General features: G+C 56.5%; 4 protein-coding genes across 4 annotated transcripts; 2 read left to right on the plus strand and 2 right to left on the minus strand.

Annotated features, from left to right (window-relative positions):
* Positions 1 to 1,605: 1,605 nt before the first annotated feature.
* Positions 1,606 to 4,668, plus strand: BBK36DRAFT_1134313 (TRP-domain-containing protein). Its single transcript, XM_024892264.1, has 5 exons — positions 1,606 to 1,690; positions 1,735 to 4,222; positions 4,288 to 4,354; positions 4,394 to 4,486; positions 4,526 to 4,668. Exons 2-3 carry the CDS (start codon positions 1,992 to 1,994, stop codon positions 4,319 to 4,321), a joined length of 2,265 nt encoding a protein of 754 aa, XP_024753062.1. The 5' UTR covers positions 1,606 to 1,690; positions 1,735 to 1,991; the 3' UTR covers positions 4,322 to 4,354; positions 4,394 to 4,486; positions 4,526 to 4,668.
* A 1,023-nt stretch (positions 4,669 to 5,691) lies between these two features.
* On the minus strand, positions 5,692 to 7,458 carry BBK36DRAFT_1111608 (hypothetical protein; the record flags this gene model as incomplete). Its single annotated transcript, XM_024889718.1, has 1 exon — positions 5,692 to 7,458. The coding sequence occupies one exon, from the start codon at positions 7,456 to 7,458 to the stop codon at positions 5,692 to 5,694; it is 1,767 nt and encodes a 588-aa protein (XP_024753063.1).
* A 3,623-nt stretch (positions 7,459 to 11,081) lies between these two features.
* Positions 11,082 to 11,969, minus strand: BBK36DRAFT_1110717 (hypothetical protein; the record flags this gene model as incomplete). The annotated part of the gene is made up of 1 exon (XM_024889617.1): positions 11,082 to 11,969. The coding sequence occupies one exon, from the start codon at positions 11,967 to 11,969 to the stop codon at positions 11,082 to 11,084; it is 888 nt and encodes a 295-aa protein (XP_024753064.1).
* A 283-nt stretch (positions 11,970 to 12,252) lies between these two features.
* Positions 12,253 to 12,938, plus strand: BBK36DRAFT_1188325 (hypothetical protein; the record flags this gene model as incomplete). The annotated part of the gene is made up of 2 exons (XM_024896570.1): positions 12,253 to 12,471; positions 12,507 to 12,938. 2 exons carry the CDS (start codon positions 12,253 to 12,255, stop codon positions 12,936 to 12,938), a joined length of 651 nt encoding a protein of 216 aa, XP_024753065.1.
* Positions 12,939 to 13,478: the final 540 nt, after the last annotated feature.

Raw genomic sequence — 13,478 nt, forward strand, 5'->3', positions numbered from 1 at the left:
AAAAAAGCACACTGACAGTTCTTCCAGCTGTTTCACATGAAATCAAGAGGCACCGTCTTGTTTCAGGTGCACGGGACAGGAATTGTCGTCAGCCTGTCAATGCTGGGCGCTGGAAAGACGAAGCCTGTTTTTCCCTCTTCTCTCGTATTATTTCACTCCTTCTTCCACTCATGAGATACTGACGTTCACTTTGACCGTTTCGGAGGATAGAAACTAGTAGAATTACTGAAAATTGCATATACCAGGTAGACAACTTCAGCCACGGGAACATTGAAGCAGAAAGTTCCCTCTCAGCATGACGCTCCTATCACGAAACAGGGTTGGGGCTGCCAAGCTGCCCTGGCCATCTCCGTCTCAGCTGCGCCGCATGAGCAATTCGCAACCGCCATGCCTCGACTTTGCACCTCTAGCTTCCAAAGTCTGAGATATCTGATTGGGTGCTTGACATTCCGGGCCTTCTCTGAGTATGTATTGTGTGAGTGTGTCTGTATGACTGGAATTCCCAGCCCCAATGTCTTGCGTGTCAGAATGCTGGAAAAGGGAGAGAGTGAGTGGTTGATGGGATTAGTATCTCAGTTGCATGCCTACAGAGGTGCTTGTATTTGACAGCAGCCGTTACTCAAGGTGGACGAGACTCGCAATAATAACTACAGGTATTCAGATGCAAAGAGAAAACACAAGACCAGTTCCGGCAACCGTCATCAAATCCGGCACCCGACTATCCGGATCCAACAAAAACTGCGCAAAACCAAGAAAAAAGGACAAAAAAAACATCGGGGATCAAACCCACACAACTGACATTCTGCCCCGGTGGAGTCCAAAAGAGACCTGGGGCGCACCGACCGGGTACCTCGGATCGCGTGGAGACGCAGGGCCATGGGCATGTACCCCGCATGGCCGGCACGAGTAACGCCACGACGCTCCATGTGGTTTGAACGGCCAGATACCTGTATTACGGGGACCGGGACTCGAATCTGGCATCCATCCATCTGGCTAAATGCGAAATGTTCCCTATTCTTAGCCTGTTGCTACGAGGGACGGGATACGACGCGGATGGATGCTCCAGCGATCCGCGGCCCCGTCGATGCTCCGTACAGCACTGTAGATATACTCACACAGAAACAGGCCGGGAATGCCAACCACCAACTTCCAGTGCAAGCGTCTCCCTTCGGCCAGCTGCTCGCGGTGGCTGGACCCTCTAGCGCTCTTGATTCCTTGGTACGGGCACCTAGTCAATGCCTGTAGACACCCGCCTGAAGCCTCCCGTGTCCACTGATTGGCGCTCAGCTGTAGCCGCGCTGCCGCACTGATGCGCTGCTGATGCACAGTGAGTTCCATCGCCTGCACTGATCAGCTCCACCACAGATTCAGGCCCTCCCCCCTGTTCCCTCTCTGCTCTCTCCTCCAACTCAACTCTCTCTGTGCAACGTCTCGCCATCCTCACCAGACTCATCCATCCCCCTCCATTCGCTTCAGTCTCCCGTCCGGCGCCGACGCATCCGCCCTCATCCTCTGGCACGTTGTCGGTGCCAATCAGCGACTCTTCGCCTTCTCTTCATCATTTTTCACAACTGTTCGTTTTAGTCTTCGTTCTACCGACTCGCAAAATCTCGCTCGCTCCGCAGATCTGCCCATTTCGTCATCAACCCTTGCATCCCCCAGCAACACGTCATTTTCACACGACCGGACAGAGACAAATAATCGGATCGATACGAAAAGAAATATAAACGCAGCCTCGAGGGCGCTCAAGCTGTCCTGTGCCGACGAGAGCGACAAAAGCAGGCACGCCCGCGCGCACCGGCTTTGGCTTTTGGCTCGTCTGACCTCGTATTCCGCTCAGCTCAGCCTCCTCTCCGTCATTGACGCCATCGCGGTGCTGTAATCTACGACCCCACAGCTCTTTCGCTCGACAGCGACTCGCGGGAAGCCCGTCGCCTGAATACCATATTCAACACCAAGAGAATAACAGCATTCAACCAATCGTCATCATTATGCGGTCGTTCCTCAGGACGCCGCTGGCCCTGCTGGCCATGACGGCTTCGCTGCTGTCGCCGGCCGCCGCGGAGAGGATGCTGCTGTCCAACTCGCTCAACCTCTGCCAGCAAGACTCCAGCTTGCAGGCCAGTCTCTTCAATGTCGTCTACACGCCCAACAACAACTCGGCCAGCATCAACATGGTGGCCACGTCGTCCGTCCAGGGCAAGGTCCAGTTCGACATCGAGGCATCCGCGTACGGCTACACCTTTCTCAGGCAGACCGTCGACCCCTGCGACATTGGACTCCAAGGCCTTTGCCCCATGGTATCCGGCAACATCGCCTTCGGCTTCAATCTGCCCGTCAGCCCCTCGGCTGCATCTCAGATTCCCGGCATCGCCTACCAGATTCCCGACTTGGATGCCACCGTCAAGGTCCGGGTTAACTTGACCGGTACCAGCGACAGTGTTGCCTGTGTCGAGGCCGACGTTTCCAACGGAAAGACCGTCAATCTCGTCGGCGTCAAGTGGGCCACCGCCGTCATCGCCGGCCTGGCCCTCGTCTCGTCCGCCATCATCAACGGGCTGGGACATTCCACCACCGCCGCCCACGTCGCCGCCAATTCTCTCTCGCTTTTCGGCTACTTCCAGGCCCAGGCCATCATCGGCCTCACCGGAATTCGTCTCCCGCCCATCGTGCAGGCTTGGACCCAGGACTTCCAATGGTCCATGGGCATCATCCGCGTCGGCTTCATGCAGACCATCTTCACCTGGTACCAGCGCGCTACCGGCGGGACGCCTTCCACCATCTTCGACTCTCTCACCACCGTCTCCGTCCAGATCGAAAAGCGCGGCCTCCAGGTCGCACAGGCCGGCCTCAGCCTCTTCAAGCGCAGCGTGGCCATGATGCCCAAGCCCGCTGTCAACCTTCTCAAGCGCGGCAACGTCATGACCGGTTCCGGAAGCTACATCGTGTTTGGCATCCAGCGCGTCGCCTTCAAGGCCGGCATTGAGACCACCAACCTGTTCATGACTGGCCTCGTCTTCTTCTGGATCTTTGCCCTCATCGTCGCCGGCGCCGTTGCCGCCTTCAAGGGCTTCCTCGAGCTTCTCGCCAAGCGCGGCCTCATGAAGCGCGACAAGTTCCTCGACTTCCGAAACGGCTGGATCACCGTCCTCAAGGGCATCCTCTTCCGCGTCTGCCTGATTGGTTTCCCGCAGATGGCTATCCTCTGTCTGTGGGAATTCACCCAGCGCGACTCGGCCGCCGAGGTTGTCCTCGCCGTCTTCTTCTTCTTCGGCCCGCTCTTCACCCTGGCCTGGGGCGCCAGCAAGGTCATCCGCATCGCCCGCCGCTCCATCGCCATGCACCGCAATCCCGCCTACATCCTGTTCTCCGACCCGCAGGCTCTCAACAAGTGGGGTTTCCTCTACGTCCAGTTTCGCGCGTCGGCCTACTACTTCATCATCCCGCTTCTCTTCTATACCCTTATCAAGTCCATGTTCATTGCGCTGGCCCAGCGCAGCGGTGTCACCCAGGCCATCGCTCTCATCATTATCGAAGCTGGTTTCCTCATCGCAGCCTCGGTCCTCCGTCCCTGGATGGATAAGAGCACCAACTCTTTCAACATTGCCATCGGCGTCGTCAACTTTCTTAACGCAATCTTCCTCTTCATCTTCACTAATGTGTTTGATGCCCCGCTGCTGGTTGTCGGCGTCGTCGGCGTCGTCCTCTTCATCCTTAACGCGGCCTTTTCCCTCATCTTGCTCATCATGGTCATTGTGTCCACCATTTTGTCTCTGATGCGCAAGAACCCGGATGCGCGATACCAATTCATGTCGGACGACCGCGCCTCCTTCATGAAGTCGCAGTCGCAGCTGAACGCGACCACCGAGCTCGACGCTCTGGCTGCCACGGCTCGAGGCGACAAGCTTGGCTACAAGGGCGGCTTTGACGTGGATGACAACGAGTCCATGTCGTCTGGCGATGTCCGCAAGCACAACGAGGCCTCTGGCGCCTACAGCGTCTCTGGCACAAACTCGCAAAACTCACTCTATGCCAACGGCCAGGGGCAGCCCCACGCTGCCATCCCGCTGTATCCCGCTCAGCGAGGCCCAGCCAACCACAGTCCTCTGAGAGAGGAACTCGGAAGCCCTCTGGCTTCTGGGACCTCCTTGGGGCCGCAGCGGACGGACACGGCCACTCCAGCAAGCGGCACTCGGTCAACTCGGTCACAGCACAATGCCAGGTAAGCATTCGCACCCTTTGCAAAAGTTTTCGTTATCTTTAGCTAACTCATGTCTTCCTCTGCAGTCCATGGCAGCGCGGCGCAGGTTATGACCACTAGAAAGGGTTCTACGCTGCAGAACGGCAATTGTAGTGTCCATGATTTCGCAAGACCCGCCATGTAATGGCGGACGGGAGCCGATATCATGAAGAGCTAGGAGGCATGACGGCGTTTGTAAGGATGTATTTGGCGTTACGGTACATTGACGGCCAACCAAAGGCCTGGACTTCTTCCCTTTTTACTCTGGTTTGCTCCGCTCCACGTCCTACTCCTTTGTATATACGACTATCATTTATAAGGGGCTGGACAGGCGGAGGGCATCATGGATTATGCATGTGGGATCATACAGTTAAGGCTACAGGTCTAGTACATCTGAGGGAGGCAATTCCCCGTGTTGTAAAGCAGAATACTGCAATATACGTGGCTACTAAGAAACGACTCCTATGAGTGAGTGTGCGAATATCCTTTAGACTTGTTATCTATCTGACGCCATATTTGTGCCCTTGAACCATTCCTCTATCGCTACTCCATTGATATCCCAACTCTTTCTCTTCTCGCCAAGCTACACTTGTGACGAAGTCCCAACAGCTGATTTACCAGGTCACTTGATCACCGCCGAACTGTGGCGAACATCCGAAAACATCCAAGAGTTCCAAGCACCCTCCCCCCCCGCTGTGAAGAAGCGGGGGAGGAAAGCTTCAACAAAGAAAAGGGGATCCCTTCTTTTTCCGGCCTTTTTCAACCACAATCACCACAAAGGACAAGGACAGGGATACTGGACCAGTCCTTACGCAACAAGAACCGACAAACCGTCAACGACAATAGCGACAAAGAATATCAAAACACGGCTGTAAAAGAGAGAAAGTTTGGCAGTTGATTTATAAAATCGCGTGAATCAAGAGGAACAAAAGACAGAGGGGAGCGGTAATGTCTGTACTTTTAACAACGTTGAATTAAAAAAGCCCTATTGTAGAAAATATCCGTCTAGTGAAGTAGAAAATAAGTAGAAGCAGGCACTGCATGAACCATGAATGTGAGAAAGAAGACCGAGGAGAAAACAAACAGAAAAGAAGAAGAGAAGGCTAAATAAAAGAGGGAATAGACGCTCAGTATCGTGTCTTTTGTGTGTCGTCCATGGAAATGCCATGATACTCCTGCCAACCGCACTTGCTCACCACATGTCCGGCTCCTTTCTCTTCTAGAGGACGTGGCAGACGGGGATGAGAGACAAATAACGCTCTGGAAATCGCTGGCCGACGTGCTGGGCGCCAACGCAAACGAAGGGAGAAGGGCGTACAGATAGAACGAAACAACAAAGCATTAAATTAACCCTATAGGACAAATCCAGAAGAGCAATGAAGAGACAGAGTATCGCGAAAGCTGCAGTGGTAGAGACGGTAACCAAAAAGAATTGAATGGTATCATGCAAATCAAAACACAAACCCTTCTTGTATCAACTTGTCCACGTCCCCCCCTGCCGCGGCAACTGCCTTCATCGCCGCCTCGCTCAACCGCCGCCTCTTCTCCTGCGCCTCCTTCTCCCTTCGCGCCTTCGTCTTGGAGCTCCCGCTCGGGGCCACACCCGTCATCAGAATGCTGCCGTCGTTGGGCGTGAAGTTGACGAACCCTATGCCGTCGCCCCCGAAGCCGATGCCGCCTCCTCCTCCCCCTCCTCCCGCGCCGGCATCGCGCGACCTGCGCTTGCGTACGCCGCCCGGTGTGTTGGGCGCGGATCCCGCTGCTCCAGGGCCTCGCCCGGAGGCGCTACGGACGGACGAGACGGACCCCGTGGAGCTGTGCCGCGACTGGTTGCGCATCTGCAGCTGATTTGGCATCGGCGTGGGCGACGCCGAAGGGCCACGGGTCTTTCGCATGGGCGACGACGACAAGTTGCGATGCCGTGCTCCCGAGGATGGAGCCCGCGGTGGCCGGCTGCAACGGTCTGCAGGCGGAATGGGCGGCGGTGGAGGCGGCAGATACGTCTGCGCGTTGAGGCCAATGTCAGTGACGACTGGCCGGGGCTGAGGCATGTGAATCATGAGGCCGGCTGCGTTGGCGTCTGGCAGGGGCGCGTATTCGTAGGGCAGCTCGCCGTGCTGCGAGTGCATTGCTTGGTTCATGCTGGCATTGAGGTCGAGATCCCACCATGTTGGATCCTGGTTTGCCGCAAAGTCGGCACTCGCGCCGCCGCCCCATTGCTCCGCCATCATTATTTGCTGCGGCCAGGCCCCCGGCTGAGGAGCTTGAGAGGTGGGATCGACGGCGACCGGGGAGGGCATCATGCTTGACGCTGCCTGGTACAGATGCTGCTCGCTCTTGATGCGGCGGGCGGAGGAATGCATCGGCGCTGGATCCATTGCGCCATGGTAGAACTGCATGCTTGGAGAGTGATAGATTCTCGGCGACTCAGCAAAAGGGTCCTCGCAGAAAACTGGGTGGAACGTCGGCGTGCTGTTGTCGTAGGATGTGGGCGAGGGCGTCGTGTAGGAGACGCTGCCTACGGTGGTCTGGCCTGTGCTCGGCATCCGTGCGGCTCGAGACTTGATGGCCATGGGAGGATGGTCGAGTGTGGGAGATGCTGCCCGGTCCGTTGGAGGATAAGGATGAGGCTGCTGCTGCTGCTGCTGCGGCTGCTGCTTTTTGCTCCGTCTCCCGAGCGTCGTTGCCTTGCGGAGGGTGGAGGACAGTGCCTCGACCAGCTTCTTGGGCTTCCTGGAAGAGGTATTGGGCGGCGTGGGAGACGGTGGGTGCGAGACAGACGATTTCTTCTTCCGCGGGGAGTGCAGGGAGATGTCTTCAAGACGCTGGAGCTCGGTCTCCGACATGGACTTGCGACTGAGACTGAGACTGAGCTGGTTGAGCTGATGGGCTCCGCTGGTAGCCGGATCGGCAGCTACTCCGAAAGCAAGCTCCTGGGCGTCCAGGCCGTGGCTCGCCGCGGATGTGGTCTGCCCGATGTGGGAGCTGGTGGGAAAGAAGTCGAATTCGTCTATCGACGAGACGGCCGACGAGGCAGTACCTGGGGCCGTCTGGCTCGCAAAGAACGAATCCGGAACTCCTCCCATTGTCGTCGAGTCGCCCCCGCGGCTGTCATCGAGGGGGGTCCTGGTGGCGCCATCTCCGTCAAAGTTCATAAACTGTCCGAACAAGTCGCTCGATGCATCTGATGGCAGGCCGTCAGGTCCCTGCGCATACATGCTAGACTCTCTATCGGCGGTAGGGTCGACCCGGAATTGGGCGGTCCAGAAAGCCATTGAAAGATGCCCGTGGTGGGGAGAGGGTTGAATTCGGGAGTGGCGGACTGAGTGGTCGTTGACGGATGCGGCTAGCATACAGCTTCTCATTACAGACGAGGCGGCTTATCATAAGTGACTGGCACCAAATGCTGTACGGGGCCGCTGGTGTTGACCGGATTCGACTATACAGTTAAGTAAAAGAGGAAAAGATAAACTGCGAGAGAAAGAGCGAGAATGGAAAAGGAGTGGAGTTGTGTGTCTCGAGATTAAAAGGATAGATTTCCGAGAGATCTTAATGCCAAATAGTGAGAGAGTAGGGACCGAGAGCTATGACATGGAAAGAGACGAGAGGAAGAGAAAGAAAAGAGAGAAACAGAGAAAGAGAGAGAAGAGACGGAGGTCTGTCGAACAGGCCTTCCTCGAGCACGGAGCGCAAGGAGATTCATTAACTAACCAGCTCGTCCATCGTAAATGCCATATCGCAAACCGAGTGATGTCTCCGGAAAAGATACCACAGCAACCGCAGCTCTTCGTTCCTCGCCGAGTTTTCCCCATACGGAAGAGGAATGTACGGGGCCGTGGCGACGCATTCCATTGCCTTGCGCCAGCTCTGTCGCCACAAGCAGCAACACAGCAGCCTTGCCATGGGCTCTCCCGCTAGTTCATCGCAGCTGATGGCCCTCCAGCCAAAGAGATGCCAGAGAAGGGGAAGGTTATGGATCAAGAAGGTAATTAGACAAAGAGCCATGACGCTACGATCTGGCGCCGGCAACCTGCATTTGCATGTGTGTGGGGTGTTCCTGTGCAAAGGGTAACATGACCACTCGGTGGTAGCAACAGGCGTTCGCTCGGATCGGCCAGTGGATCGGGCCTCGAACATGCTGCTCCCAGAAATGAGAGCTTTAGGAAACGACGATCAGGATGAAACGATGCGGTACGCGGCTCCGATGAGATGACCCTGCATATCGCCGGCCTTGACAGCGGCTGCGGCTGCGGCCATGCACGGCGAGGGCATCCGACTCCCTCGTCCATTCTTCTGCCCTGCGTCTCGAGTAGGTGCCAACTCGGCCTTCCAGCGTGGGTGCACTTGCAGCCGGCCTATTTGCTACTAGTATTCGATGGTCATCGTGAGCGTCGATCCCTTATCCCTACCATCTAGTGCAACCGTACCTGTGCCTTGCTCCGGAAAGTTGAACCACCAAGACCATGCATAACCACGCGAGTGGGAGCAATGTTTCAGCGACGAATGTCATTGCCAAGTCAACAGCCGCCGTGAAGGGAGGAAGCCAGTCGGCACCAGGAGGTTGGGCGGGTCCAGGCAACTGCCTCGAGTTTGTGCACAAAGGGCGGCGGTTCCCTAGGAGAGCAGGGGAGGGGTGGTCGTGTCTCTCAAGACAAAAAGACACAATTCGATCCTCCTTTCCGAGCTGTACCGATCGATCTCGCAAGGCCGTAGTCATCCAGAACCCACCTATCGAAACCCAGAGCCTCACTGACCCCCATCTGACACCATTCTCGAGCTGGCGTCCCGCCTCACAGGGATCACTTGACCCTCGTAAGTAGGGGAAGCCCACGAAGCAGATGAGATGGAAACGATGAGACGGGGACATGAGAGTCTCAACAGCCGGGCCTCTCCCAAGCATGTTCAGCGCGCCTCGGAGGGAAGAAAGAGCAATTTCCCTTGGGCGAGTGTAGCACCCATCTGGTGCCTGTGCTTGAGTTACACGACCCATGAAGCTGCTCTCGATTCCAGATCGACCGACGATGCGTCTGCTGCCGTTGCTGCTACCTCGTAAGAACTTCCAGCTCCGATAGTCCGTCTATCGGAAGGGAAGGGAGGAAGTGACAACAAAGGACCCCGGCGCTTTGCGGCCGCCCGGGACCTGCATAATGCAGATGCGCGCTCATTGGACAGAAAGTGACCGCAGCAGGAAGCAAACAAACACCGTCACGACAGGAATAGAAGTAGTGAACCAGGCTGAAGAGCGCATGCAGTGAGAGATGAAGGTCCCGGTCGGTGCAGACGGTAGTCGGGAAAAAAAAAGAAATGAATTCTGGAGCTGCAGCTGGGGCATATGCGCGGAAAAGAGGCTCACCGCCTTGGCTGCTTGTTACTTACGTCTTGCGCACATCACGATGCCGCCTTCCAAGTCCTGCTGAGCGGTTCTGTTAAGGTTAAACTGCTAGAGCGCTGCTAATCGCGGTTACCTTCCAGCTGGTAGCACTGCAAAGTATCCCGGACCTGGATCGGCTCCAATGTTGCCCGCCCGCGCCCCAATCGGCGGCGGTACCTTGTACAAGCGTCCGCACCAGTGCTAGTACGATGGAGCAGGTACCCGAGCCGCGCCCAGGCCGGCGGTATGGCGGATACAATCACGATCCACGTTTGACGTATGTACAACCTATCGCAATTCGACAAGCAAAGGCGGTAACTACTAATAATATCCGATGCTGGTATCCAAGATCGAAATTGAACTCCGTCGGGGCCGCCGGCCACTTGGACTTTGGATGCATCCGAGTGGACACACAATGAGCAGGAGACGCTGGCACCACGTGGACTGATTAATAGGCACTGTAGCACGAAAACCGTGATGTGTACGCAGTAGCATTGTATGCACATGTACGGACTAACGATGCACATGTAGGTACATGTACTACTATGTAGGACGACGGAGGCAGGGCGGGGGAATCGCGAGCGGGCGAGTGAGAGTGTGTGACAGAGTAGAGACAGGTACGGAGTACAGGGAGAGTGTGTTGCATCCAACGCCCCGGTGCAAGAGCAAGTCATCAATATTAATATGTAGTAGCATCAGGTCAGCATGCGAGCATGTGAAAGGTGTTCCTCAGGTGTGTACGAATAGGTAGATAAGTAGTAGTGGTGTAGTATTGCCTCACTCCTACTCTTGTCTGTACGCGTGCTCTAGAACAATCAAACGTCCGAGCATTTGATACGTCGCACCTCGTCTGTGTCCCGCGTGGGGGAGGTCATCCAAGTCCACGCGTCGGCGAGTCAAACCACGTCCCGTTCAACTCAGATTGCTCCCAGTCCCAAAAGCATCCCAACCTGCATATCCGGAATAACGCCGTACCCAGTCCTTTTACCAAGATGCACCCAGATGGATCCTCCCAATGTTGCGCCATCCTCACCCCCGCCTGCACAGGACGAGTCAGTCCCAACTCTTGCTCGGCTACCCCAAAAGCGAATGAGCCATGAAATCCCACTCGACCTGGCCGTACTCGTCTTGCGGAGAGGGAGCCGGGGCGTTGCGTCCTCTTGAGCAGAACCAGATAATGGAAGATAAGTAAAGACAAATTGTAGAAAAGAGTGGAAACAAGACGCCAGTGTATATGTTGGAATATGACAAGCCATTGACATCTCTCTTTTTCCCGTAGCCCACTTGAAACGTGTGGTGAATTAACAACAATCCGAGAAGTGAAGAGCCGGCCGCGCCAAAAGAAAAATGAATCCGTGAACAAAATGCAATCTGATATAATACCCCAAAACGCCACATAAGTATCGTGTTCAAGTCGTTGTTGGTGCGCCAACAACCGCGTGTGAGAAGTCAATGTGTTTGTTTCGTGATTTAGCATGCACCGGCTGTGGGTGCCTGCGCTTGGCTCGGCTCGCCGTTCGTACCTCTCGACGCCCGGAGTCTGTGCTCCTTCTTCTTCTGCGTCCTCTTCCGCATGCGAGGAACATTCCGCACAAGCTTAGGGCAGCGCAAGGCAGCCTCAGCGGACGTGGTGAAGCTCAGGAGGCCTTGATTCCTCAGGGCTCCGGTAAGGCCACTGGAAGGCTTCTCGCCGAGCCATGAAAACTCTTCTTCGGGCCCTTCGCCATAGCCCTCATCAGCCTCGACATCGGCGTCTACCAGCTCAGTCGGGTCGATTTCAATAGCTGGGGCCAAGGGTGAATTCGTAGGCACTGGGACCGAGTCCAGTGCAGGTTGCGTGTTGGCCTGCATTCTAGCCAATACTCTGGAGGCGACGTCCGGATCAATGTTGGTCGCAGGGGCAACTGGAGCAATGTAGGGAAGCGGGAGGTATCGCCGCGAAGGGCGGATGCTCTGAGTACGTGATGATGATGGTAAAGGTAGCGAAACATCGTTGTTGGATGATTCGTCGACATCGATTTCCATGGTCACACTGTTCGAAGCACTCCAGTCGCTGTGAACCAGCGAGTGAGAGGACGAGGACATGGATGGCTGTGGTGACTGTGGAGTGAGAGGCGGCTGAGAGGTACGTGACTGGTTTTGTTGCTGCTGTAGGAGGGTTTGTCGACTCATGCGGCGAGAGAGCAGCTCCATGAGAAGGCTGTTCTGTGTTTGTTGACGCTCACGGGCTCTGGGCCTGGGCATCGAGGGAGCATCCGAAGCGGTAATAGGCAAGGCATCGGGCCCGGATGGCAGCTGGGGCGCTGTCATGTCGCTGCTGACAGCGGCGCTGTGTGGCGAGGTGCGTTCAGGCTCCATGGTGGTGTTGTCGTCGTCCCGTCTCGGTGAGGGGTCACCTCATAACCAAGCATCCGCAGGCGAAGGTGATGTCAATTATCCCAGGCTGCTGGCTCGCAAATGCTGTCGACGGTCGCTGAGTGGATTGTCCCTGTATCCCCGCTATTACTCGTACAGGCAATAACCAACAACCGCCGGTTAGGATATTGTCCAAGGCACAAGGCGATGACGGTGTAGTAATAGCGAAGGCTCGGTGCAAGGTGTTGGACAACCAGAATATGTATCCGACGAGAGGTCGAAGTGAATGTGTGAAGGCAGCGTCAGCTGGCGGTACAGTAAAGAGGAGAAGAAGGAGGAGAAGGAGGAATATGAAGTAAGAACTGAAGCCACCGAGGATTGGGGGGCGGCTAAGATAGATGTACTCGTAGTGTTGCGGGCTACCGTGGGAGAGGGAAAGCGCGAAGCCCCGACCCGGTTTACTAGCAATGATTTGGACGGGCGAGAGCTAAAATCCTGCCACCTGGTAAGTGTCGACAGGTCATGACAAGGTAGTGGCAGGGCCATGTGCTGGGATCCTGTACTTTTGGTGCCCGCCCGGACAGGGCGCCGTCAGCAGCAGCCGGGAGCAGCGGCGCGGTACCGGCTACGAGGGCGCGGCTGGCAGGTACAGGCATCTACATGGGCGGCGACGAGGGCACCCGCGCCTCGGGCCATCCATCCAGCACCAGCACCAGCACCAGCACCAGCGGCGGTAGCGGCCAGCTGCTGTCCTGTCCTGCCCTGCCCTGTGCTGTAGGGGCGCCATCAGCAGCTCACTTGCCGAGACATGACACTGTGCGCGCCATCCATGCAATTCATCGCTGCTGGGGCAGGGCCAGGGATGGCAGGATGACTGACACCTGGCAGAGGCAGCAGCAAACCCTGGATCCCGTTCCCAAGGACAGCGGCGCTGGTCCCGAAGGACGGGTGCTGGAGGGGATGCAATGCTGAGGGGACGCGACCCCGGCCAGTCCACGCTGCACTGTGGGAACCGAGGCGGCCGTCCGTAGCGCTGGGAAGCAGCCCAGGCCCGCCCGGCGTGAAGCCACTCACCACATGCACTGATGCTCAGCGGACTGGATGGATTGGGCGCTACAGCTGCCACCGGCTAGCTGGATGCGCTCTAGCCACGATCCGCTAATAGGGCAGTTCCGGGGCTGGGACGAGTTGGGCAACGCCGCGTCGGCGATGGAGTCGAAGAGTTCCAGGGCGGACAATGCTGACAGGGCACCTCAGCAGACATGAGGCAACGAGAGACGCATGGATGGGTTCTGGAAGAAGCTATTTTCACATGGCATCAGCTACCTATTCTCGGCTCTACTCTGCACTGCTCTGCTATGCTCTCCGTTCGGGGCCAGGGCAACCGTCACCACGGGATCCCACTGTTCAGCGTTACACCCTTCATGGTCCCTCCTCCATCTCATCCACCCACTGCAGCTGTCGTTGTTATTAATTAGGTTCCAAGTGACATGGAGCCACGCCGCGGACAAG

The sequence above is a fragment of the Trichoderma citrinoviride genome (genome assembly GCF_003025115.1).
Source record: "Trichoderma citrinoviride strain TUCIM 6016 unplaced genomic scaffold BBK36scaffold_2, whole genome shotgun sequence".
In the NCBI taxonomy this organism is placed as follows: domain Eukaryota; kingdom Fungi; phylum Ascomycota; class Sordariomycetes; order Hypocreales; family Hypocreaceae; genus Trichoderma; species Trichoderma citrinoviride.

Coding starts and splice junctions, on each gene's coding strand:
- BBK36DRAFT_1134313 (XM_024892264.1), top strand. CDS start 1,992: ATGCGGTCGTTCCTCAGGACGCCGCTGGCCCTGCTGGCCATGACGGCT. Junction 4,223..4,287: donor CGGTCACAGCACAATGCCAG/GTAAGCATTCGC, acceptor CTTCCTCTGCAG/TCCATGGCAGCGCGGCGCAG.